This window comes from Dromiciops gliroides, chromosome 4, assembly GCF_019393635.1.
Source record: "Dromiciops gliroides isolate mDroGli1 chromosome 4, mDroGli1.pri, whole genome shotgun sequence".
Lineage (NCBI taxonomy): Eukaryota > Metazoa > Chordata > Mammalia > Microbiotheria > Microbiotheriidae > Dromiciops > Dromiciops gliroides.
In genome coordinates this window covers 486,197,568-486,225,370 of record NC_057864.1, presented here as the reverse complement: position 1 = coordinate 486,225,370, position 27,803 = coordinate 486,197,568, and the positions used below count along the sequence as shown (strand labels likewise).

At 42.4% G+C, this 27,803-nt stretch overlaps 1 protein-coding gene across 1 annotated transcript in view; it reads right to left on the bottom strand.

The window, feature by feature from the left end:
* Positions 1-27,803, bottom strand: part of GIGYF2 (GRB10 interacting GYF protein 2) — a 171,239-nt gene that overhangs the window by 10,862 nt on the left and 132,574 nt on the right. Inside the window, 5 exon segments of the mRNA XM_043999298.1 lie at positions 14,477-14,599; positions 17,863-18,099; positions 21,509-21,670; positions 25,912-26,049; positions 27,281-27,381. Of these exon segments, the coding sequence (XP_043855233.1) occupies positions 14,477-14,599; positions 17,863-18,099; positions 21,509-21,670; positions 25,912-26,049; positions 27,281-27,381 (761 nt within the window).

Here is a 27,803-nt window from a genome sequence, read left to right as displayed (position 1 = left end):
TCTTAAAAGGGAACAAAACTTTATTTATTAGGAAAAACATTCTCTGGACAGAAGTGGCCAAAGAGGACAAAGATGGAAGTTTGAGCTTGCTTGCTTTAACTGCTCGCTAAAGTTCCAACTTCACCAACTCCATTTTACAAGTTTTCATTTTTGTCACCATTTGTGCACATCTGTTACAAATGTTAAACATTGGGAAACTAAGGTATATGGGGCAGGAAGCAACAATGAAGACATTAGGCTGCCTGGGTTTCACAGGGCCTCCAACACAGTTCCAGGCAGATTCCAGAAAACAACTTCAGGTTTCCAGGACAAACCAGAAAGACAAAATCTCCCTGAAGACGGATGTCCATTTCACCTCCACTCTGCAGGGGGCGTGCTTCTTCCAATGCTCTTTATTATTGTCAGATAATATTCAGTTTGCACTTTACTAAGACTCGATTTGTTCTAACCCGAAATCACAGAACCAAAGACTTTTCATCTAAGCCACACAAGAATCTCCATTAGAATGTCCCCAACGAGGGGCCACATACCCTCAGCTTGAAGGACAACCTGTCCCACTGTGGGATGACTCTTACTGGTAGGAAGGAGACGTGACATGGTATCTCAACTTGCCCCTTTGCAACATCTACCCATTAATCCCGGTTGAACCCTTAGGGGTCAGGCAAAGCAGGTTTAATCCCCATTCCACAAGACAGCTTTCAAATACTTGCAAGCAGCTACCATGACCCTCAAAATCCTCTCTTTTCCAGGCTAAATCACCTGGGTTCCTTCAAGTGATATCTATGTCATAATGAGGCAAGGCCTTCTCCCAGCTCTGAGGGCTCACTGTGGGATGTTCTGAAGCTTATCCAAGTCCTTCCTAAAGTACAGCTCCAGCTGTGGTCTGACTGGGGCAGATCAAGGAGGGAGAATCATTCCTCATGGCAGCCCTAGATCAAACCAGCTTTTGGGGGCCCCACAGCTGATTTCCACTGAGTTTCAAATCTAACCCCGCCCCTAATCTTTCCCAAGCTGCTGTCTGACCATGCTCTCTTCACCCTCTGTGAAGCTGATTCTTTGAGTCCAAGTATAAAACTTTTATCCTTACTGAATTCATCTTACGCTATCAATAACCATATCAATAGCCCAAATCCTCCAGTCACCAAACATTATTTTAAAAAAAAAATGGTTCCACCTCATTTCATCAGATTGGCAAAGCTAAGAAAATTGTTGGAGGGGCTGTGGTAGGCTGGGTACTGATCCAAGACTGGTGGGCCTGTGAATTAGGGCAATTCACTGGATTGGGCATGTCCTGAAGAGCCAGTGATTAATACTCTCCAGAAGAGACAGAGGGAAAGGCCTCATGTAAAGAAATCTTTTACAGTAGCACCTTTTGTTGTAGCAAAGAACTAGAAAGAAGGTGAATTCCCGTGAACTGGGGAATAGCTGAATAATGGCTAAAGATGGCCATCTTCAAGCAATGTCGCCTATATTCTAGCCTCCACTTCTATGACTCAATGAGTGCAACCATTCAGTTGGTGTTGATGCTGGAGGGACAAAGAAAGGCAAAAAGCAAACAGTCCCTCTTCTCAGAGAGCTCCCCTTCTAATGAGGCAGCCAACATGTACAGATCAGATACCAACAGAATAAATTAAGAAGCCCTCTCAGAAGAAAGGTGCTAAGATTAAGGAGGACCCGGAAAGGCTTTTTGTAAGAGACCTGCAGGAAGGCAGGAATGAGGAAGGAGAGTGTTCTAGGTATGAGAGTTGAGAGGTGAGAATCATGTGCAAGAAGTAGCAAGGACTCCAGCATCGCGGGATGGTGGAGGTCATGAAAGAGAATAAGGTCTAAGAAGGCGAGAAAAGTAGAAGGGGCCAAGTCAGGAAAGGCTCTGAAGGTTAAACAGGATTTTATCTGATCCTGGAGCTGGGAGGGAAGTACTGCAATTGGCTGAATTGGAGGTGGTAGGGAGACAGGATGGACATGGTCAGAGCAGGTAGAGATTGGAGCAAAGGAGAGCAACCTGCAGGCCAGGATAAGAAGTCGGGTGTGAAGGGATGAGCACCTGCACCAGGTAGAATCCATGTGAAGCACTGATCTCCTAATTTAGTAACCTTGTCAAAAACAGATCCAGGTTGGTCTGGCAGTTTGTTCACCTCAGACAGGCTAGAATGGCAGCAACCACGTGCAGGTCTGAGACCACGAATGATCAGCAGACCACAGAAGTTCTCAGCTACCCCACTTCCAAACCGTATCAGTTTACTTCTCCAAAAACAGCCCAGATCCCCCACATAAAGCCCCAATAAAGCTCTAATGCCTCAAAAAGGATAACAATGAAGAAAACCCCAAACAAATAACTAGAAAGTCACTATTCAGTCTAGAACTGCACAGAAATATTGCCAGAATCCCATGAAAGATCAGAGTTGAAACAAGTTAGGGTAGATGAACAACAAAGAGCTCAAGGAGACAAGTCCCACAGCAGGGGAGGAGGCCAGAATAGTGCCAACAACCAAACAAGACAGAGCCCAACTCAAGGTTCCTAAGGAAACAGGGCCAGGATGGTACACAGAAATGCACTAGCCTATAACCTACCTCTTATCCAGGGAGGCCATTCCCAACCCAGAGTCCAAGTAGCCTGACCTAAATGACAATGGGCTACAAGGTCAGACCAGTGACTGCTTGGCCCTTGCCCAAGCCATAGCAGGAGAAAGGGCCAGGCAGCACCTGGCATCTTGCAAGAGGCCCACAAGGACAACAAACAACATTTTACTGGGGCCTGTCAAGGACTCTGAAAGGGACAAAGTCAACTTTAGGTTCAGGACTTGGTGAGGACACAAAGAAAGCACCAAAGGCCAACTCAAGGTTAAAACCACTGGGAAACTCAATCATAATCCAGGAATTCCTACAGAAGTGGGGGCCTAATCTTGGACTCTGCATCTAGGTCCAAGAAGGGCCTGATGATACCATTCAGGAGGAGAGAAAGGAACAGAGCTTGACCCAAACACAAAACCCCAATTCAGAAACTGAGGGTGGAAATATGAGTAACATAAGACAATGCCCAATACAATGAAGAAATACCTTGGACTGAGAGAAGTCCAAGAAGTAAACTCAGAAGAAAAGACTAACTCCACAAGTCCAAAGAGATGTTCACAGAAAAGAAGATCCTGTCCACAAGGACTACTAGAGTACCTGGAAGAAATGAAACAAGAAATACAAAATGTAACATTAAAGAAGACAACAGCCAAGAAGGAAAGAATGACAAGGAGAACTGACAGCTTAGAAGGGATGGTGGTCAATCTTAACCACGAACTGAATTCCCTGAAAATGAGAATGAGCCAAACAGAAAGCAATACATCCAAAAAAGAGAACAAGAAATACTAAAAGCACACTAAAAAAACCTGAAGAAAATATAAAGTATCTTCTATCAAAAACAACATGCCTAGAAAACAAGTCAAAGAGAAATAATCTAAGAATTAAAAGACTACTAGAAAATTTTGATTTTTAAAAACATGAAATGTTGAGGAAAACCAGAGTTTTGAGGTTAAAGAAAAAATATGACAAGTAGCCCAGAATCACAAAGAACATGGCAGCTGCTGCTATAAAGGAGAGCTGGGAATATGGTATTCCAAAAATTAAAAGATAAAAGGTTTAGAGAAAGCCAAGAGGTGCTGAGGCAACTTAGCTGGTATAATGGTTGGAGTGCAAGACCTGGAGTTAAGACGACCTGAGTTTAAACCTGGCTTCAGGCACTACCTGGCTGGGCAAACTCTGTGTGTGTGTGTGTGTAACTCAGTCTCCTCATCTATATGAGGATAACAACATCACAACAAACGAGGACTGTTGTGAGAATAAAACGAGGTCATATTGGTAAAGCACTCGATTGGCTATTATTACTTCTTCATCAACGTCATCATTACTATGATCACCCTCACCATCATCAAGAACAACCCGTTTGACACAGCTCAGTATAATCAAACAGAGAAAATGGACTTGGTGAAAGAGAGGACTTCCAAGCACTCCTGATGAAAAAGCTGAAGCCGAGTAGGAATGTTGAAATGCAAACACAAGAGCCAAAAGAAACAAAAAACACTAAAGGCATTTGGTTAAGGGACTATATGGTGATGAATTGTTTACATTCTAATATTAAGGTACAGAAGAAGCAAGCGTCTTCTCAGAACCCTTGAGATAAAGGTCAGCAAGAAAGTTATGACAGTCTGGGGGGCCTACAGATAGTTTTACTCTATTTTTACGGTGGTCTCAGGAAAAGAAGGAAATGAAAGGGAAAGAGAAATTTTACTGGGAAGTAAAGTTGCTATTTCAACCAGAAGGGCTACATGATATAAAGAATACCTGACTATTTTTCAGTTACATGTAGATAGTTTAAAAAAAAAGAATACATGAGTATCAAGAAATGAGAAAGGGGAAATGAGCATTCCAATGAACCTCACTCCCATATGAATCAGATAAAGGAAGACAGAACATAGAGAATATGGTATAAGAAGACATTTCTCCATAGAGAAATAGGCAGAGAAAAAGAAAGTAAAAAACAACAAAAACAACTCCAAAGTCAAGGGTAGAGCATTATGGGAGAGTGGGGGTTGTGAGGTTTAAAAAGAAACAAAGAGAAGGCAATGGAGAGAGGAAGGAAAAGAGAAAGACAACTTCAATTATAGATCATTAGAGTTAATACTTTTTTCTTTCACCATGGGGGAGCAAAAAGAGGAAAAAGTATAAGAGGACAGGATAGAGGGAAACACAATTAATATTCATCATGAGTGTGAACAGGATGAATTCACCCATAAGATAGAAAAGAATAGCAGAATGGATTAGAAAACAAAACGCAAAAATATTGTTTACAAAAAACACACTTCAAAGATTCAAGTGGCAGGAGCAAAATCTAATATACTTCAACTCAAATGAAAGAGAAACCATTCATGATTTCATAAAAGGACACAATAAAAAACATATGATTAAAGGAGATAACTGGGGAAGCTATAGCAAGCTTCAAGGCACTGTAGATGATAAGCCCATTTACCTTTCCAGTCTTCTTACAACTTATTATACTTCATGCAGGCTGTGATCCAGTGACAATGTCCCTTGCACAGGACACTCCATCTCTTCCCTCTGAGCGGTTTTTTGTCCCCTTTCCTGCAACTCTCTCTTCCCTGGATCTCCAGCCTAGATTCCCTGGCTTCAGGGGCAGCTAGGTGGTGCAGTGGATAAAGCACCAGCCCTGGATTCAGGAGGACCTGAGTTCAAATCCAGCCTATGACATGACACTTACTAGCTGTGTGACCCTGGGCAAGTCACTTAACCCTCACTGCCCTGAAAACCGCACCCCCCCCAAAAAAAGAAAAAGAAAATCCTAACACACCTACCCCCTTTCAAACCTAAACATAAAACCAAAATATAGGTGAGAAATTATGGAACTGAATAGAACTTTAGAAAAGTTAGATATGATAGACCTTTAGAGATTACTAAATAGGAAGAAAAAAGTTTACATATAAATCAGATAGGCATGATGCCTTTAATAACTGACAATGCTTTCGGGCATAAAAGCAGAAATATTAAATATATACTTTACTGATATCAATGAAATAAAAATTATGTTCAATGAGGAGCCTTTAAAGAAAGGATTAAAACTGAAGACTAAATGTAATCCTAAAGGACCAGTAGGTCAAAGAACAAATCATAGAAACAAAAGAAAATTTCAAAGAAAATAATGAGATAAGATATTAAAATGTTGGGGATCTAGCTAAAGAAGGCATGTGGGAAAATATAATTATCTAAGCCCATTTATCAATAAGATCAATGAACTGCAAATGTAACCAAACCCCCCCCAATAAATCCAAAACACCCAAATAGACACTAACCCCTCCCCAAGTAAAAATCCTGAAAAATCAAAGAAGAGATGAAAACCAAATTACATAACAAGACTGATAACCTAGGTGAAATTAATATTTGCAAAAATATATAAAATATCCAGATTATTAGAACAAGTAACAGATTATGAAAACAACACAGTATTTATCATAAACTCTAGGAGGGAGTGATTACTTCTCCTCTGACTCACAAAAAGATCCCATCATCTCTAACTAAGCGATCAGTTATTCCTCCTTTGCTGGTTCTTCCATCTTTTGAAATATGACATTATTTAAAAACAAGTCAAAAAACCAATAGCCTTTGTGGCTCTAGAACACACCTGGGTAATTCAAGTCCCCCTTCACTAATGCATCATGTCTCTCTGCCAAGCTTGGGATCCATTTCCCAAACTCAGCTCTATCACCTCCTCCTGCCAAGGTGGTCTGTAACACATGTTGATGACAAAATCACTTCCATTTCTCCTCCCCTGATCTTCACCAACATACTCTCCACCATGTTTGCCGACTTTCATTCCTCAATTTCTTTAGGAGAATACATTCTTAATCTGAAATGCAACCCCAGCCCCATTTTTACCTGTCCAGTTTCTTTTGAGTAAGGTGTACTCATCTAGAGTTGTATTGTATTCCAGTCATGGATTTCATCCCAAGTTTCAGCAATATCTATGAGGTCAAATACGCCTCCCTATGCTTTTGCCGTCTAGCCTCTCTTGTTCACTGCTAAATCTTTGGACATTTGAGATCACAGGCTTAACTACAGGTTCCTTTCGTAGTTGTCTCCTCTGAACCTCTGAACATTTTAACCACGATTCTTTCTTTGTAATTACTCTCTATGGTCTCTAGCTTGGTTGGTTGTTGTCCTTTGTTCTCAAAGAGGACCAAAATGACATCACTGTGTAGGGGTCAGGTTATAGTGTGTCTGATTTGCTGATCAGAACCAATATGGGCTCAGAAGGCTCTATGGCAGATTGGGCACAAATAGTACATTTAGAGTGAAGATGTCTAAATTTGCACGTCACATTTCTTTTGAGCTACTGCAATTCTGCTTTGTTTAAAACCTGTGATGTGAGCATGCCATGCTGGGCAGTCCTTTGCCAGTGTCCCCCATGTTATGCAATCAATTCCAAAGTTCTTCAGAGAGATCTCGAGAGTGTCCCTATATTGCTTCTTCTGACCACCAAGTGAGCACATGCCTTGTGTCAAGTTCTCCGTAAAATAAGTCTTTTAGGTAAATATATGTTCAGCATTTGAACATCATGGCCAGCCCACAGGAGTTGTGCTTTCTTGCAGTAGAGTCGGAATGCTTGGCAGTTCAGCTGGAGGGAGGGCTTCAGTGTCCATTCTGTCTGGTGATCTTCAGGATCTTCCTAAGATGATTCAAATGGAAGTGATTCAGTTTCAAGGAATAGTGCTGCTAGACTGTCCAGGTTTCACAGGCATACAACAATGAGGTCAGCATAATGGCTCTGTAGACCTTCAATTTGGCAGGCAGTCTAATAACTCTTCTCTTTACATTTTCCTTTGGAGCTTTCCAAACCTTGAGCTAGCTCTGGCAATGTGTGCATTAACCTCATCATCTACGTGGACATTGTTGGAAAGTAGATTGCCAAGTTAATTGAACTTATTCACAGCATTCTTAATTTTTCCAATTGCTGTAACCACGTATGGTGCCACATATGGATGGGGTGGTGCTGGCTGGGGAAGTACCTGTGTTTTCTTGGTGTTAACTGTCAGGCCAAAATTAGCACAAATGGCAGAGAATGTATCCATAATCTGTTGTATATCGGCCTCAGAGGCCACACTGAGTGCACAACCATCTGTGAACAAAAAGTTATGTGTCACTTTAGTCGCGGCTTGTAGCCTTTCATGCTAAATCATTTACCACCAGTGTGGTAGTTGACCTTGATGTTCCTTTCATCCTCTTTGAAGGAGTTTGACAACAATTGCTGAAAATATCGTGTTAAAAAGCTTGGGAAAAAGCATAGAATCTTGCAGTCACTAGTGACTGGAAAAGTGTGAGAACATCATCCATTACCCAGAGCCCAGGCGAGTATGCCATCATGAAATTGATGTACAACACTAATGAACTTCAGGCAACCAAACTGTGACATGATTTTCCACAAGTCCTCAAGACTGACATTACCAAAGGCTTTGGTCAGATACAAGAACATTGTGCACAGACCTCTGTTTTGCTCCTGGCATTTCTCCTGGGGTTGTCAGATAGCAAACACCATACTGGCCATTCCTTAGCCCTTTCTGAAGCCACAGTGGCCCTCAGGTAGATCAAAGCTTCTAAAACTGTGGGTTGTGACTCCATGTTGTAATGATTAGAGTGATGCCACCTGCTGGAGAGTTACTGTAGGAAAGTTCTGCCATGAGGAGAAGGTGTCTGAGGGTAAGCCATGCGGCTTTCCTTGGTGTCAGGAAGTGACGTTTGCTCGTGGGTACCGTCGATCAAGGATACCAGCCAATTAGCTTGGAGATGTGTGTGCATGTGGTTGGGATGTTCCCAGTTTCTTAGGCAGCTTGTGGGATGAAGGAGGTGTGGTTCTCTCTCTTTCACCAGGACTCTCGTGGAGAGCAGATAGAGATGCAGGCTCCCTGAGATAGATAGCTGAATCTAGGCCTCTTTCTCTCTCTTCACCAAATTCTTATTCTCCTTAATAAATGCTTAAAAGTCTAAACTCTTGCTAAAGCTTATAATTTATTGGTGACCACTCATTAGATATTTTAGACAGACTAGCTAGAATTTTAGCCCCTTACAGATGGCTGACCATGAAGAAGAAAGCTGAAACTCAATCTTCTAATCTTCTGGATGGGTAAGAAATTTCCCCTACCCTGTCCCTTTAAACTCCTAAGTACTGCTAAGTACCAGCTGTTTTCTATTTAAATTTTCAAATGGGTTTTTTCAACTCCCTAAGTACTCTGTTTCTGATTTTAGTCTGTTTAACCAGACAAATGGGGGATAAGATCATGTTAGAGCATTGTTTTTGTGGATTTTCTATTTTTATTTTTGCTAGATGAGTGAGGAAGGTGCTCACACAAGGGAATATAAATATCCCCCCCTACCCCAACCATGCCTTTTCAGAGAAAACTCTGACTCCTGCATTTTTTTTCCCCCAAATTCTAACACTAGGAGTTTCTCTTCTTTTGCATGCCTGGAGGCAATGCCCCAACCACATCTAGAAGCAGTGGGGGAAGGGGAAACCAAGCCTGATTCAAATTGCCCTAGTCCTTCCCCTCCTCTGGGGCCACCTCCTACTCCTCCCATGGCCAAGCCCCTTGATCCTCCTGCCAGGGGAGTCCAGAGATCTCATCCACCCGCCTCAGGTCCTGAGCTTGAGCATGCACAGCTTTCTCCACCTGCATTTGCAGCTTCTACTCAGTTGCTGGAGCAGTCAGCCTCAGCCCTTCCCCAGCTAAGCTGTGATTCTGACTTGACCTGCTGTGGTTCTCCCAAACCAACCTTGGAAAACCCAGATATGCTCGTTTTGTTCATAATTTTGTTAATCTGCTTTTGTCTTTAATTAGTAACCTTATAAAGCATTTATATGAAAGGACAGACAGAGAAAATAGAGGGGGAAATTTGGCAACATATTTATATACCCAGGGTGGTGTAAAAATTTCTCAGGTGAAAAGGGGTCTCAAGTAGAAATAGTTTAAGAAGCCCTGAGGTAGATGACTATCTTCCAGGTGAAGGATCGGTTTATTAAGAAGGACTCTGGCAAGGATCTTGCCAGCAATGACTAAGAGACAGCCACCCTCTCCTCCCCATTGTCACAGGACAATCTATTTCCTTTACCTTTATAGAAATGGACAAAAGAGGAATCCATAAACTCCTCAAGAATAACTGCCTCTTGCCACATAACCCAGAAAATTTCAATCCGCTTTTTTATGAGCAATGGACTCCCTTGCCTTGCAAATCTCAGCTGAAATAGAATTAGCACTGGGCCCTCTGCTACAGGAGAGGAGCCAAAGGCATCCAAAACCTGTTTCAGTTAGAAATCTGGCTAGAAAGGGAATGATTTCAACCTGAGGTATGTGGTCAGTGGCTTCAGCATTGATTGATGACAGCCTGTTGAGAACATAAGTATTTAGCCCATCTCTGCAGGACCATGTCCTTATCACTGATCAGTGTGGCTTCATCAGCACTGAGTAGATGAGGTACAGCATAGGTCTTTGATCCATAAATAGCCTTCAGGGAATCATAAAAGCACTCTGGATAGTTACTGTCAGTGTAAAACTGAATTTCATCTACCTTCTTACTAAGCCAAGAAATGTGCATCTATCTTAGCTTTGCTTACACTTTTGAAAGAATCAAATGCTATCTTCTTAGAGATGGATGAACTATCCCGCTGATGAACCCTGTGGAGTTCTCATTTTTCATTTAGCAGCTTCTGAATTTTCCCATTGTTCATATAAAACCAATATTGATGTTTGCAAGTTTTCTTACCTGGATGAGTAAATGCAGTTCTGAAAACCAAATCTCCAAAAACTACCAATACCTTTTCTGATCCACTGTTGCCAACTGTGTGTTGGCTCAGCTTTTCCTCCAAGTTACCAACAAAATGTTCCCCCTCAGAGAAGTGCTCTAATCTCTTGACATCAAGTCTTCTGGTAGTCATCCTGACTTGGGGCCATTGCTTTTGTTGAATGTGAATATTTAGCTCTAAGAGAATAACTCTATGATCAGTTCAGCACTCTGCACCACACACTGCCTTCCTCACTCTCCCATCTTGTCTCTTCTCCTTATAATCACATAGTCTATTAAATGCCGATGTTTGCTGCAAGGGTAGAAGCAATGAAGTTTTACTGCATTTAGGTAAACAGAAGGCAGTGTAGATGATGAGGTCACAAGTCTAACCATTGCTGTTTCCAACTCCCTTCCAAGGCGTCCTTGCCACATCTGATAGTTTGTATCTACTACTCTTCCAGTGAAGTCACCTGGAATTATAAGCTTGTCCTCTTCTGGCACATTGTTGATGGGGATCTTCAGTTCTTCATAATTTTTTTTAAAAATTTCATCAGCATTCCTCATGGTGGGTGCATAGGCACTAATGATGATGTCATAGCACTTTTCTGCAAGTGACAATCACATTGTTGTGAGGCCGTCATTCACTCCTGTTGGGAGGCATACAAGCTTGACTGAATTAGTTTTGATTACAAAACCTAGGCCAGCCTCACAGGTGCTTCCCTTCACTGCAGCCACTCCAAAAAACATGTATCCAGCTCCGACTTCAGTAAGCTAGCCTTCATTTGCCAGCCTTGATTCACCCAGGACTGCTATCTGGATACAGTTCCTGCTGAGTTCTCTTGCAACAGGAGCTGTTCAACTTTCGAGTCTCCTGAATTTCATGTTGTCTGTAAGTGTGCACATATTCCAGGTTCCAAGGGGGCAACTAGGTGGTGCTGTGGATAAAGCACCATCCCTGGATTCAGGAGGACCTGAGTTCAAATACAGCCTCAAACACTTGACATTTACTAGCTGAGTGACCCTAGGCAAGTCACTTAAACCTCATTGCCCTACCCCACCCCACCCCACAAAATTTCATGTTCCAGTGTTGAGTGGAATCATCTTTGCAGACATTTTTGTACATTTTTTGTGTATTTTGACCACAGGGTGGGATCTCTGCCTGCCACAGTAAGCAGGCCAGGGTTAGGTGAAGCAGACAATTATTAGGGCACCATTTTTTAGCCCTTCCTCCCCCTCAAAAGGCTGCTCAGACACCCGTGGGACTACTGCAGTCCAGTAAAAAGACTACTCTATGGCCTGGGACACTTGTATGGAGGGTTGTGAATACAGCTCCCAGTGTATCACAAATGTTGCTTCATCACTTGTCTGTCACCACAGGACCATGAGACAGGTAAAATGGTATGGGGGATGTCTTTTGATTCACACATAGATTGGATTTAAGTGAGACAGAATCATGCAAAGTTAACGGCTTCACTTTTTCTTCCAGAGTCATCCCAGTCCTGTGACGAGACAAAATCAAGATGACTAGTGATGGCTCGGGATGTAGTGGAAGATCTTCATGTCATCTGAGCTCTAAGCGCTCCACAGTGCCTGCTTCAGCCACTTTGCTGACCACTGGAACAAACTGTTCTCAACCACCCATTCTCACTGAAGGGTCTTAGACACCTTAGTTACCTTCAACCTGGTTTAGCCCATCTGCCAAAATGCTTTACCAAAGTGTGGCCATGGTGTATGTTACAGCTTGTTAGAGCCACAGGTGGATACCAAAGGTCATGGATGAACAGCCCTCACATCAGAGGGGCTAGTCTTCCCTGAACATACCCTACACTCTGATCTCTAGTTTAGGGGATAGATATAGGCAGCCTCATTAGAAGAGAGGGGCAGTTAGGTGGGAGAGAGGACAGAGTGCTGGGCATGGGGCCAGGAAGACTCATTTTCTTGAGTTCCTGTCCGGCCTCAGACACACACTGGTTGTATGAACCTTAAGCCACTTAACGCTGTTTGCCCCAGTTTCCTCATCTGTAAAATGACCTGGAGAAGGAGATGGCAAATCACTCCAGGATCTTTGTCAAAAAAACAAACAAACCCCATATGGGGTCATGAACAGTTAGACATGACTGAAACAACTGAACAAATCATAAATAACTTGGCCCAATGCCTTGCACATAATAGGTGCTATGTATAGGCATAGTTTCCTCTGGTATGAGGGGGAATGTGCTGGCTCTGGAGTCAGAGAACCAGGGATCAAACTCAGGTGCTTTGTTGTCTCCCGTCAATGTACAGGAACTATAAAGTATCAGGTGCACCAATATCTTTCTATTGCAAAGAATTTTAGAAATAATATGGGACGGTAAAGGTTTGGTATTTATTTACTAGCAACAAACCTTAAAAAATATTATCATTGTTTTAAAAATATAAATTTAAGGTGTAAAAGAAAAAAGTTCCTAAAAGACTTTTCCCTGAACACATGACTTTTTTGCTTCTAATCACAAATTCCATAGCAAAATAGACATTTTTGTCAACTACAATATTTGTCCCTCTATAACGCAACCTTTACTCCTCCAAGACTACAGTCAAAAGAGGACTGGGTTTGGAGGAGCTGATTCAAATGCCAGCTCAGCCACACACGACTGCCATGATCCTAGGTAAGTCACGTGGCCTTCACGAGGGTCTCAATTTCTTCATCTGTGAAACAAGGAGTTTAGGCCAGATGACCTCTACAGTCCCTTCCAGCTATCAATCTTTGATGCTAGGATCCTGTTCTGAAAAGTGGACCTCTTTTTTGTGAATGGGGGTAAATGCAGCTTGTAAGAGCAAAGACAGACATGTGTGTCTATCTTCCTTAAAAGAGGAGCGGCAGGTCACGAGCTTTCTTTCAACTTGGATTCTCAGTCCCTTCAAGTTTCTTCTGGTCTGATGGGGACTAAAAAATTATAGCACTAAATAAAATTCACACCTACAGAAGTCCAAAAACGTAATCCTGATGAGACAAGTTATGGGCTCCCCAAGGAACTGGCTCTGGAGACAAAAGGTCTGGCCGCCATCCCATCCCAAACACTCACAGCCCTCCCCTTCCTCCTCTGTGAAATAAGGAAGGGGCCGAGATGGCCTCTGAGGTCTCCAGCCCTAGGCTCGAAGACTATGAAATGCTCTAAAGAAGTGGGATTTCAGAGAAGCGCCATCATTTCAATGAGAAAAACAATGTCCGTCTCCAAGGACGTGTGAGATTATGCTCCGAGCTCAGCATGGTGGAGCTTGGTGACAAGAGAAGGTCACAATGTGCTTTTAGGAAGCGAGCGCCAGAGCTGGCACACAGGAAACGCTTCTGCATTGACAGGAGATTGGCCTCGGAGTCAGAAGACCCTGAATAAAGTCGTCTGACCTCTCGGGGAATCGCCACCATTTTCTAAACCGTCTTAGAGATGGGCCAACGGGAGTCTCCATAGGGAAAGGTCCCATCTCCTGCCCCTCATAAATAATGTCCATGTTCAACAGGCATAAACACATTCTCAACTGTGAGGACTGCCCCTGGGAGCCCAAGAAAAGATTTGGTCTGAAGCGATTATTCCACCTCCACCTATATCTCCAGGACAGCCCATGGTACACCATTAGCCAGCCCATCCCCTTCTGGAGGGGAAGAGTTATAGCTTCCCTTTGTACAAGTTATACTAAGGATCCCAAGTTAGATCTCTGTATAAATTTTCTCCTGGAAGTAATATAAATTATGCTAGGTTCTACAATGCCAGAATTAAAGACTATGGTTCTACCACCTTTGAAGTTAAACGGACTTACGCGGGTTAGCCAGAGACCCCAATAACAATGGTTTTACAGGAAAGTGTGTCTTGAGGTCCAAACAGCCAAACCCCAAATGCACTAGAGGAACATAAGCAGCCTAGAAGAGCCCTCTGGTATCCAGGTTGTAGATTAATAGTGCATAAGACATCTCAGGGGGACTATCTGCACGCCACGTTGTACCTAAAAGTATCTAAGTGATACTAAACTACAACCAAACAAGGAGACATTTTGAAATGATGCAATCCTTTGGGCCGCCCAGATTCTGTGCTGGGACATACTATGATAATCCTATTCTTCCAAGCTCTGCCAGCACAGGGCACAGGCACCTGGCTGACTGGTACACACTTACCTCTTCTCGAACCTGGCGCTCTCTTTCTTCTTCTAGCTTTTGGATTTCTGCTAACGATAGTGTTGTTTGAGACTGACAAGCCGCAGAATTTGACTGTTGGCCCCATGTGGAAGAAGATGGAAGCTGAGCAAAAATGAAATGAGAGCATTTAAGACAGGATAACAAGAAATCAAGGCATAGAACATTCAACAAAAGATTCCTGCCATATCTACTTTAAAGCCCCTGCTGATTCCAAAGAGCATTAGAATTGGTAGTCCAGCCTCTCATGTCACAACAGAATCTTTAAGTCATTTATTCTGACCAGTTGTCCCCTTGCCTTTCCTTCCACCTCTAAATGACGAAGCACTCAATGTTTATCAAAGAAACCCACTTCATTTTTTGAGGCACTCTAATTAACAGAAACTTGTCTCATTCTTAGTTAAGATTTCGATGTAATTCAGCTTCTTTTCCCTGGTCCTAACCCTGTGCTCTGCAGCCTCTTGGCCAGGACAAATCCCATCATTCAAACACAACATTCTCACTTCCCCTCTTGGTCACCAGTTCCTAAAACTCTTCTTCATATGTGATTTCTAGTTTCTCTCACCATCATGCCTGCCTTCCCATAAAACAGAGCCCAACTGATCCCAGTCTTCCAGGGTACTGAACACCAGGGAGTCAATGATTCCCCTTGTCAGAACATCTCATTTCTTATTAAAGATCAAAATAGAGATTGGGGGTTTTTGCCATCATTTTCAATCTGCAATCAGAGCCGTTAGCCTTCTAAGAGATGAAATGCTATCATGGCAAGTCTCCTCCATGCTGGAGTGATAGGAGTTATTATTTTTTTTGATTAAGTACAGGACTCTGCTTTTTTCACTAACAAAAGACAATTTGTAAAACACACACACACACACACACACACACACACACACACACACAGACAATTTGGGGTTTTGGGCTCTTGATATTGTTCCATATCATTTCTATCCTGGCTTTGTGTCATCTTCAGATTTCACAAGCAGCATGCCTCTATGTAAATCACTGAAAAATGCTTAAAAAGACAGAGCATAGAACTAAATAAAGAGCCCCAAATGGCAGGTCACTGGGGTTACAGAATATTAGAAATGAAAGGGACCTAAGTAATCATCTAATCCTGAGCTTCTCAAACTGTGGGTCCCAACCCCATATGGGGTCGCATAACTGAACGTGGGGGTCGTGAAAAATCTTCCTCTTAATAAAGACATGTCAACTGATTGCTAGATTTTCAAAGAGTTGGGTTGAAATTTTGAATAAGAAGCAATGAGTTCTGTTGATAGTCACAAATTGATTTCAATGGTTTCTTCTACCTACACTTTTTACCCACTATTTCTATCCTAAAATGATGCACATAGGGGGCAGCTGGGTGGCGCAGTGGATAAAGCACTGGCCTTAGATTCAGGAGGACCTGAGTTCAAATCCAGCCTCAGACATGTGACACTAGCTGTGTGACCCTGGGCAAGTCACTCAACCCTCATTGGCCTGCCAAAAAAAAAAAAAGATGCACATATCCATGTGAGCACTTATTCTTTGATCTATTACTACCCTCAACAATCTAACTATTTACATTTAATCCCCTTTCCTGGACAAGAACAAAGAAAATTCTACTGAGAAGTCAATGCTGACTCTGATAAACATGTAGAATTATAATGCCTTAATGTTTAAAAAGGGATCTTCTGAGAAAATCCTGTAAGGTAGCTGTGAGCACATTATTTATATTTTATAGATAAGGAAACTGAGGCTCACACAATAATAGTAATAGTAGCACACATGACATGGTGCCTTTCTGTTTGCAAAATACTTCCAAAATAACTCAATTTAGCAGCTAAAGTATTATTATATGCATTTTAAAGGTGAGAAAATGGAGGGTCAAATAAGTTAAGTCATTTCCTATGGCACACAACTGGGAAGTCAGAATCGGGGACTGGAAGCTGGGCTTGGGTACTCCCAGGAAAGACATGCACTATGCCTCATTTTCTTTTCAAAAGCTACACTGTGTGGTGAGGGAGGCAGAAAGGGAAAATGTGTGGGTATACCTGGCCGTCACCAATAAAGCAAAACTATACTCCATTTTCATCACCTCAACTGTCACAAAAATACATACGAGGCACTTCTCATTAGAAAAAAGGACTATGGGAGTCATCTTGAGGGCCTGGCAACAATCCTTGTCTTCACTCTTCAAATGTTTCAACATCCCTCTCTGGCCACCCTCCGCAGCACCTCCCCCAGGACAGTCTGTAAATGTGTAACTGATCTCACATTCTTTTCTAAAGAAGTCCCTTTGTTTGAAGCTTTCAAATTTTCTCCTTCTTTACATCATTCAATTCCTTCCTCTCCCACTTTATGATGGATAAAAAGATTAAAAAAAAAATGGGTTTAATGTGATTGTACACATATAGTCTATATCATATTGCATTCTGTCTTGGGGAAAGGGGATGATAGGAGAAAAATGTGGAACTCATGTTATAAAAGCAAATGTTGAAAACTATCTTTACATGTAACTAGAAAAAATACTATTCAGATTGGAGAAAAAAAGATATATGGCTTCTCTGGAAGAAAGAATCATTTCCTCCCAAGGGGCCCCAATTCTCCCTCCTTCCCCTCATTTTAATCCCCACCGCTGTAGAGATGAAGCTCAAATTCGACATCTGTAACCCTGAATTTTCTCCTGAACTACAATCCCTAATCTCCAGATGTCTCCCAGACATCAATCCAGAAAACCCTTATACCAGTCTCAGCAGCTTTCCAGTCAATGCTATGATCATTATACTTGCCAATCCGGGGTGGAGAAAAGCCTTTAATCCTTGACCTCTCCCTTCGCCCCTACACATCCAAGTGGATTGTCCTCTGCTACAATCCATTCCTTTTCATTCTCACTGCCACAGCCCCACATCAGGTGATCACCACAAGCTTAGTGGGAATCTAACTATTCTCCCGTGGCACATCTTACCCTTTTCCAAACCATCACGGGAACGTGTCATATGAAAGAAGCTGCAAAGTCTTTCCCACACCTCATCACTCCAATGTCTTCAATAGGTTCCTAATGTCATGCCCATGTTCCTTATCTGGTACCCAAGGCCATGATTTGGCCCATATCTACTTCTGTAGCTCTTCTACAACTCTTTAAAAACCTCCCTCCAACCCATTTGGTCTATGCACAATTCCCCGAAATCCTCATGACTTAGACTATTTTCCTGCTGAGAGTATTGTCCCTCTCCTTCCCGCGCAGCTCCAAGGACCCAGCATTGTTGCTTTTCTGTCATACTCCTTTGTAAGAAAAGCCTTCCTCCTATCTGCTCTCCTAACTTGGAAGCTGGTTGGCAGCAAAGATGTAGCCTTGAACCTGTGTCCTTGAGGGAAGGACAGCTCACCTTCATCTGGGCAAGTTGCTGCTGCTGCTGCTGCTGCTGTAGGCGCCGCAGGGCTTCCTGCTGCTGCTGCCTCTGTCTCATCAGCTCCTTCTGCCGCTGGAGCTCCATCTCCTTGCGTTTCCGCTCCTCTTCCTCATGACGCAGCCTGGCTGCCTCCTCTTCCATTCGTAATCGGTTCTCCTCAAGCCTACGTTGAGCTTCCTCTTCTTCCCTGGCCCATTTGGCAGCCTCCTCTTCCTTCCCAGAAAGAAAGATAAAGGCATAAGAACATTGAAAACATCTGGGTAACTTTTAAGAGGTACATGTTGTCAAAAACATGTTCCATCGGGGCAGCTAGATCGCGCAGTGGTAAAGCACCGGCCCTGGATTCAGGAGGACCTGAGTTCAAATCCAGCCTCAGACACTTGACACTTATTAGCTGTGTGACCCTGGGCAAGTCACTTAACTCTCATTGCCCTGCAAAAAAAAACAAAAACAAAAACAAACATGTTCCATCTAAACCTAACTCCTAGCTACTACTATAAAGTGTTCCAGGATCATTCAAAGCAAGAAACAACTCATCACCAGGTAAACTTAGGCATACAAGAAGCTCAAGTCAGAAGGTATTTACTCCTAAAAGAAATTCTACTTCAAAAGACTGTGTCTAGTTTTGGCACCAGTTTGTCTCTTCACCTGGTAAGTCACTGACCTGTTGAACCAGCTTCAATCTTGGACTCACTCCAAGCACTTCCTCTTTCATTCTGTCTTCATACTTTGCAATCCATATATCTGACTGCATGCTTATAGAGAAATGACTTCATACAGAATCATAGCCTTGGAAGGGCTTTTAAAAGCCATGCAACCCCAAGCAGTACTTTTTCCAAATAATTTAAAGTAATACAAACAACATCAGACAGTCAAGTCAGTCATTGGAAGGACTAGACTAGAGCCTCTTATTTCAGAGATGAAGGCATATAATGCCTTACAGTTCAAATTTATCCAAACCTAAATGCTGTTGACTGCACTAAAGAAGTGATTTTGTGATCTTTAAAAGTTAATTTTACCTAAACTAATTTATATATTCAATGCCTTCCCAACTAAGTTACCAAAAAATTTATTATATTGAATTAGTAAAAGTGATAAAATTAATTTGGAAGAACAAAAAGTCAAGAATATCAAAGGCTCTAATTTTTAAAAAATGTAAAGGAAGAAGGCCTAGCAGCGTTACATCTTAAACTATATTATAAAATAGTAATTATAAAAACTATCTGGGGGCAGCTAGATGGCGCAGTGGTAAAGCACCGGCCCTGGATTCAGGAGTACTAGAGTTCAAATCCGGCCTCGGACACTTGACACTTACTAGCTGTGTGACCCTGGGCAAGTCACTTAACCCTCATTGCCCTGCAAAAAAAACCCAACCTATCTGATACTGGCTAAGAATAGAAAGACAGATCAATGGAACAGAGTAGACATACAATTTGTAACAGCAAATAAATACAGTAACTTTGTATTTAACAAGTGTAAAGACATGTTTTGGGAATAAGGATTTATTATTTGGTAAAAAATTGTTGGAAAAAACAGAAAGCAGTATGGCAGAAATTGGGCACAGAACAGTATCTTACACCATTATCCATGATAATGTCAAAATGGACACATGACCTACATGTAAAGAAAAATATTACAAGGAAATTAGAAGAACATGGAATATTATTTATCAGACTCATAGATTGGTGAACAATTTATAAATAAACAAGAGACAGAGAGCCGAGTGAAATGTAAGATGGATAATTTTGATTACTTCAATTAAAAAGGTTTTGTATAATTAAAACAAATGTAGCTAAGATTAGAAGGAGAACAGAAAATTGGGGGGAGGGGAAGAAAATTTATAGATATTTTATCAAATAACGGTCTCATATCTAAAATACATAAAGAACTTTGTCAAATCTATAAGAATATGCGTCATTTCCCAATTGATAAATGATAAAAGGATATGAACAAGAAGCTTTTTGAGAAATAGATCAAAACAACTTATAGTCATATAAAAATGCTCTAAATCACTACTGATTAGAGAAATGAAACTTAATATAACCATGATATAATTTTATACCTATCAAATTGGCTAAAATGATTGAAGGGGAAAGTGACAAATATTGGGGGGGGGGGGGGAGATGGAAAAATTAGGACATATTCATTGTTGCTGGCATTGTGAATGGATCCAACCATTTTGGAGAGCAATCTAGAATTATGCCCAAAGAATCATTAAACTGTCTATACCCTCTGACCCAGCAATACCACTACCAGGTCTATTTCCAAAGATGATTAGGGAAAAAGGAAAAGAACCTCTATGTTACAAAATATTTATAGCAGCAATCTTTGTGGTGGCAAAGAACTAGAGATTGCTGAGATGCCCATCAACTGGGGAATGGCTGAACAAGTAGTGGTTTACGGTTGTGATGGAATACTACTGTACCATAAGAAATGATGAGCTCAATGATCTTAGAAAAAACACAGATAGACTTGCATGAAAAAACGAAGAGTGAAAGGAGCAGAACCAAGAGAACACTGTATACAGTAACAACAATATTGTATTAAAGAACTGTGAATGACTAAGTCATTTTGACTATTATAAACACCCAAATTAACTATAAAGGACATATGAAGGAAGACACTAACTGCATCCACAGAAAGAACTGATAAACACAAGTATGCATAGAACAGTAGCTGTCTCTAGAGTGAAGCTGGGGGAAAGGGAAAAAAAAGACACGATAACAATTATATGTTTAAAAGGAATAGCAAATTGTACATAACAGCCTTGCAGTTTCATGTGCAGTTTTTTATCATACTATGTTATGGAAATACTTATTTTATTCCATAAATTAAAAATAATATAAACAAAACATTTAAAAAAGTTAATTACATTGAAAAATTCCAATCACAATATGTCCTAGAAATAATACTTAAGGAATAAGAAAAAAGGAATAAATGTGGAATATATTTTACTGGTCAAAAGAAATTTTGGATCCAGGAAAGGTAATTTAGCAGTGAGAAAAGGCATGGAATCAGTCTGTCAATAACTATTATGTGTCTACTATGAGCCAAGCATAGAGGCAGCTAGGTGATTCGGTGGCTAGAGAGCTGGGCCTGGAGTCAGAAAGAAGAGTTCAAATTTAGCCTCAGATACTTCCTAGCTGTGGGAACCTGGACAAATCACTTAATCTCTGATTAATCTCTGCCTTAATTCACTGCAGAAGGAAATGGCAAAACACTCCAGTATTTTTGCAAAAAAAATCCCATACAGGGTCACAAAAGAGTCGGACACGACTGAATGACAAATGTGCCAAGCACTGCGCTAAGTGTGGGGTGGGGCAAAGAGCCCTGAATTTGTAATCAGAGGACCTTAGTTCAATTCCTTAGCTCTGCCACTTATGACTTGTGTGATCTTGAACAAGTCAAGTCACCTCACTGGGCCTCAGTTTCCACAACTGTAAAACTGGGTCCTTCTAGCTCTCAATCTGCAGCTGTATGAATCTTAATTGCAATTAGCTGCCACTTCAGCTTCCTTGATTGAAAAGTTTCATAAGAATCCATTCTATCGAATCCTTTCTTTGAACAACCATTTGTTCCCTGATCTCCAATAAGAAATTAGGTGAAATCTACACACACACACCTGTTTCCGTAACAGCTCTTCCCGCTGCCGCCTTTCTTCCTCCTCTCTCCTCCTTTCCTCCAGTCTTCGAAGTGCTTCCTCTTGCTGCTGTCGTTGTTCCTCTTCCTCTCGCTGTCGTCTTAGAGCCATTTCTTGTTCCCTCTGGCGTCTGAGGGCTTCTTCCTGAAGGACAAAAGGACGTTCGAGGGAAGTCTATAATTTGTCAATTCAAAGTCCAAAGTGAAGCAGCCTTTGTATTGGCAATATATGAATATGCTGAAAGAATCTAGAAAATCCTTTAATGAACGATAATTCTCAATGGAGAATTCTTCCTCCAATAAATAAATACAGTGTGACCAAAGAAGGGCCACAAAATTTACCCAGGTAACAATTAGGGAAGCCTAGATCTGCCCCTGGAAGCCCTTGGCAGCCGGGATTTCCCTTTGTATTTTTAAGCTCTCATTTTTAACCTGAGCTCGGGGTGTTTACACAAAGTTGCAATGTCCATCTCCCAAAGCGATGGCGGCACCTGGCTGAGAACGCAGATCTCCTCACTGTTGCTCTTCCAGGGCACCAACCACACATCATTTCCAACACACTCTTTGCAGTGTGGCTTCTGACCTCATCACTCCACTCAAAGTGCTTGGCCCCGAAGTAGTCTTTCACTCGACAAAGTAGGCTGTCTTTCTCGACCCCTCTGGTATATCTGATGCTACTAGACAGCCTCTCTGTACTCTTAGATGCTCTCTCCTCTCTGGGTTTTGTCACAATGCTCTCGTTCAAGTTTCCTCTGCTGAGGGCTCCTACTCAGCTGAGTGCTGATTCGTCATCTGTATCCCATGCCCTAACTCTAGGTATTCCTCCAAAGCTCTGCCTTGGTCCTCTAATCTCATGGAGACCGTCAGCAACAAAGGGTTCCATTATCACCTCTCTATGTGACTGACGATACCTTGCCATAGTTTCTCTCCTGAGGTCCAGGCCCACGTCAACAACTGTCCACTGGACATTTCAACAAGAATTTTCCAGAAACATCTCATACTGACCATGTTCAAAGAAGTCCTTACCTTTCTCCCTCAAATATTCCCCTCTACCAAATATGCCTCTTTCTGTCTTAGACACCCCCATCCTTCTCATCTCCTAGGTTTATAATCTCAGCATTCTCTTCGATTTCTTCTTTGCTCTTATCCGTTGTCAAATGCTTCAGTTTCTACATCAAGAATCTCTCCCACATCCTGTCCCTATTCCCTATTCACACAGCCACCACCTGAATTCAGGTCCTCACCATTCTTGGCCTGCATTGTGGCCACAGACCTCTAACTGTTCTCACTGTCCAAAGCAGCCAGTCACTTTCCATCAGTCCAAGTCTGACCTGTTTTACTTGCCTCCTCAAGTATACTCTCTAGTAGCTGCTTAATACCTCTAGGGTCAGATGTAAACTGTTAGTTGGGTTTTAAAGCCCCCCAAAACCTGGCCCAGCATCTCTCCAGCCCCATCACACATAACTCCCCTCTGTATGCTCATACATAGCACTCCGTCTCCCATCTCACTACCTCTAATTTGTCTCTCCCTTCCCCTACTCACCCACCCATGCCCAGAATACATTCCCTTCTCCCCGCCACCTCAGAGAATTGCTAACTTCCTTCCAAATGCAGCTCACATGCTACTTTCTACAGGAGCCCAATTCCTCCAAGTGCTAATGCCCGGCTTCCCTATTCATTTGGAATTTGTTAATACATGTGTGTGCACACTCACAAACACCCACCAACACACATGCTCTCCCCTGACAATGTAGAGCAGGCACTGTTTCCTTTTGGAAGCACCGAACAGAGTGCCTGGCACATCAAAGGAGGTCATTCAATAAACGCTTGTTGACTGGTTCGTTTCTGTGAGACATGTAGAAGAGGATTCTGGACATCTAACTGAAAAAGACTTAATTGGGAGATGGCTCTCACAGACACAGAGTCAGTGACTGTGGAACTACGGAAGACACTACAACCAAGGTGGGCTCAAGTCAATATGGCAACATGGTGGAAGGGGGGGCAAGGAATAAATATAAGAATGGAATTGTAGGAGGAAGCGGGAACATTTAGCAAGTATTTACTGAACTCTTAAAACATGCATGATACAGTGCTAGGTGCAAGAGGCAAACACAAGAAGAGTCCCTGCCCTGCTTACTCTCTGGCTGGAAAAAAGGCACAGAAGAAATCATACAAAATGTGAGGTGTTACGAGTGACAGTAGATCCCAAAAGAACAGAATGAAGTACTGCAGAAAAGGGGAGGCCCAATGTGGGCTGGACCACCAGGGGGCAGCCTTGTAGAAGAAGCATAATGGGAACGGAGAGCATGGCCTGCAGGTTTTCATGGGCTGCAAGCATCTGTGTTAGATGCCAAAAAGAAAATGCCATTTGAGGCTCCAGCAAAGAGAGGCAAGAAAGGAGCATGCTACGCACCCCAACACGTCTGGAGGGAGCTCCCTTCTGAGACCACATTTAGAGGGCCCCCAACAAACTGAAATACACCCAGGACGGTGATCAAGACGGTTAAAAGGGCAGTGTGATAGGAGGAAGAGTTGAGGACAGGGGACAGTGAGGCCCGCAGAGGACTGGCTGCTTCCCCATATCCCAAGTGCTCAGAGGTAGAAGGGGAGCTACCCCCATGTGGCTCTAGAAATCCCAACTCAAACCAAAGAGCAGAAGCTTCAAGGACACAGATAAGGTCACAAATGTAATCGGTTGGCAACTTGTTAGTGAAGAGTTTGGGAGAAGATGGGTGACGTGTCTGTAGTGGGGATATTGGGTAGGGAGCTGTGATGGTTGTCTACCACCTTAAAAGTCTGTTCCAATGCTATGATCCTATCAGGAGCAAAAACCCAGTAGCTGAATTTGTGAGGACAAAGCATGTATAAGCGTGCGTGCACACACATGCGCACACCTCTGTGCTGGAAGGCTAAAAGGAAAGTCCCCTGGCACTGGCCAAGAGGTTCTCAGGATCATGCCCAGTCAGTGCTCATGTGCTCCCAGCATTCAGTGCCCTCTCCCGCAGCTGGCCATGATCTCAACAGTGTGCCCCAATTTGTACTCTACAAACAAGCCAAGCTAATGACTCACTGCCGTTCTAAAATGAGCCAAGTTCTCCCACCTTTCTGTCTTTACTCTTTCCATTTAGAATGTTCTCCTGACTCACTCTTCACCCACTAAAATCCCATGCATCCCTTGACCAAATTTGCCCAACCTAAATGCCACCTCCTCCAGGAAGCTTTCCTTGATGCCACAAGCACTTTGTTCTATTCCACTGATTATGGAATCCCATGTAGGAAGGACATTTATACAGGTCTATGTATTATCTCCTTCTTTTTTTTTTTTTTTGGTGAGGCAATTGGGGTTAAGTGACTTGCCCCGGGTCACACAGCTAGTAAGTGTTAAGTGTCTGAGGCCGGATTTGAACTCAGGACCTCCTGACTCCAGGGCCGGTGCTCTATCCACTGCGCCATCTAGCTGCCCCTATTATCCCCTTCTTGATCACGAGTTCTATGAAGGAAGGGACCATCTCTTCTCCAGACTTTGTCATCTTCCCAGCACCTAGCAGAATCCTCTGTACATAAATATTTAATAAGCATTTGGTGAATGGCTGATTTCAGAAATATCTTTTTTGTTGTATTTAGTTTCCTAATATAACAAATGAGATAATACTTATAAAACTCTCTCAACAGCCCTAATGTTACTAATATTACTCCTGGCTACTTAAAAGAAAACTAAACCAAACCAACAATAAAAATCAGTTATGTTTGTGTATGTCTGACTCTTCAGAACTTCAAAAGAAAAACAATCTTCCACTCAAGACAAAGCAAAAATTAGCTTTAAAAAAACATACAAGTACAAAGGATATAAGCTTATCTACATGATATACTTATAGTCTAGAAATTCTCACTTAATTTAAACAGCCACAGAATTTCTAATCAATGGTCCCTCAGTTGTGAGAGTATTGGACAGTTATCTACTTAATTCTGCCCTTTCAGTTTTCTAAAGAGTATTCTTTCTGGTGATCATCCCATTTATTCTCCTCCCCTATCCTGAGAAAAAGACTTAACAGTGGAATAATCAGTCAATCAATCAACATTTACTAACCACCTACTAGGTGGCAGGCACACTGAGCTGCTGATAAAGATAAGATAGTGTATAGTCCAACCTAATTCAAATAACTTTTTTCTGGCACAATTCCTCATTTTTGAAAACATATACAAAGCTACACCAACATAAGATGATAATTCAAAATAAACCTTTCTAATCTAAAAAGTGGATCAAATAAAATGGAAATGTGTCTCTCATCAGATTAATTGACTAAATCTCAATTTTCAGAGTGTTCTGGGAGTGAGGAGTGGACATGAGGAGTCTTCAGATAGTAGCTTTTGAGGCCCCCTCCTCACCTGCTTCCTGCGGGCCAGCTCCTCCTCTTCCCGTCGTTTCCTCTCCTCTTCCTGCTGTCTCCGGAGCTCCTCTTGCCTCTTCCTCTCTTCCTCTTCTCGCTTGGCCCTTAGCTCCACCTCTCTCCGCTCTTGCTCTAGCTGTACACAAACCACATGAAGAGACCATAAAGAACTAAGACAGGAATGTGCAGGTCCTGTCATCCATGGCAGAACTTCAAGGAGACACCCTTGGTCACAATTCTCATTAGCATTAGCTCCTTTGGAACCATAGATGGAAACCTAAAATAGCCTGAAGCTCTTCTACAATAATTAGCTAATCTTTGTTTCCAATTTTTACCTCCCCAAAATTTCTTCATCAATTGACCATTACCGAAACATTCATTTCCATTGCAAAACAGAGGCAAAAGAGCTTCTACATGGTGGTTTCTATATAGCACAAAGGAACTTCTGACCAGAGAGCACAAGACGTGTATCCTTGATATGAATCTAATTTGACAACTTCAATAGCAACGTGCTCCATGACCAGCTTCTAGTCATCTTCAGGCACCTAACAAGACAAAACCTGCCGACAGTGACGGCAATCTGAGAGTGGAATGAATGGGGCTATCCCAGGAGGACCCAGGTTCTCTCCGAGTAGAAGCCTTCCAATAGTGGATTAGTGACTGGCCACTTGTCAGGCATACTATGGAGGAGGGTCTGGGCCAGGCGTGGGTCAGACTAGGGGAGTGTAGAGGCACCTTCCAACTCTGAAGTTCTCTTCTGTGATTCTGACAGGAGGTAGACAATGATCATCACAGTTTGAGAATTTTGGAGGATGGGTCTAAGCTGAGTCTTGACAAAGACAGTAGAGCATTAATGGAGAAACGGAAACCAGGAAGAGTTTGATTTACAGAGGGACACCCAACTTCTGACAAATTACTACCGTAATGTCAACCCTTTAAACCCCACTCTTTTGAGCACACCCAAGATCCTATTATTAAGTAAAAACCACCATAATCTTTACATGACTGTTAGGGATAAACCACTAAAAACAGAGGTTCCTTAAACTCCAGAGTATAAGTAAGCCTTTTGTAGTCTTAATGTTCATGACAATGGCTTTTTCTGGCATGAACAATTTACTTATGATTGCAAAGTGAGAGAAACCAAGTTCCACTGAGAACTCGTCCCAAACTGATCATCTTTACTGATTCTACGAAGGGTCCTTCTGCTTCAGGTGGGTAGTGTTCTGGCCATGGTAGGCAAGTGATAGGTGGCTCTGTTTGTTTGTTTGGGGGGGAAGGGGGATGGGAAAAGGATGGGCGAACTGGAAGGAGGAGAGGACGCACAGTGCATGCAGTAAGTCACCACTGCAGTAAAGACAGTCTCTGACCTTGGCAGCTTTAGCCTTCTCCAGCTGCTGAAGCTGTTCAAGAGCTGGTCCCTGAGCCGCAGTGTCAAGAGGAAGATCCCAGACACTACTACCTTCCCAGACTGTAAAATTGGGGAAAAACGAGAGTGATTACAACACACACGAATCACCGAGTAAATAACACCCAGAGGAAATCTGAAAAGCCCGTCCATTGTATGGATCTGGTTCTGTACTTGGGAGGAAAGGAAACTGTCCCCTCCCCTAACAGTGGAGTCACACTTGAAATATTCTAGTAAGCCCCTGGTTTGGTTCTGGGAAGAGAAAACCTTCAAGTCCACAACGGACAAGGACACTGAAAAACCGGGACCAGTCTCAAACAAACAAACAAGAAAACAAACAGTGGCTTTTTGGCCTCAGAAGAAACTGGGCAGGGATCTTTCGGGGAACCAACAAGCACCGCGTTCCGCTTTCCCATCACTCTGTATTTCCCATTGCCTCACGTGTGTATCAAGGAATCTGTGGTGTCCCTCCAAGGGCACCGACT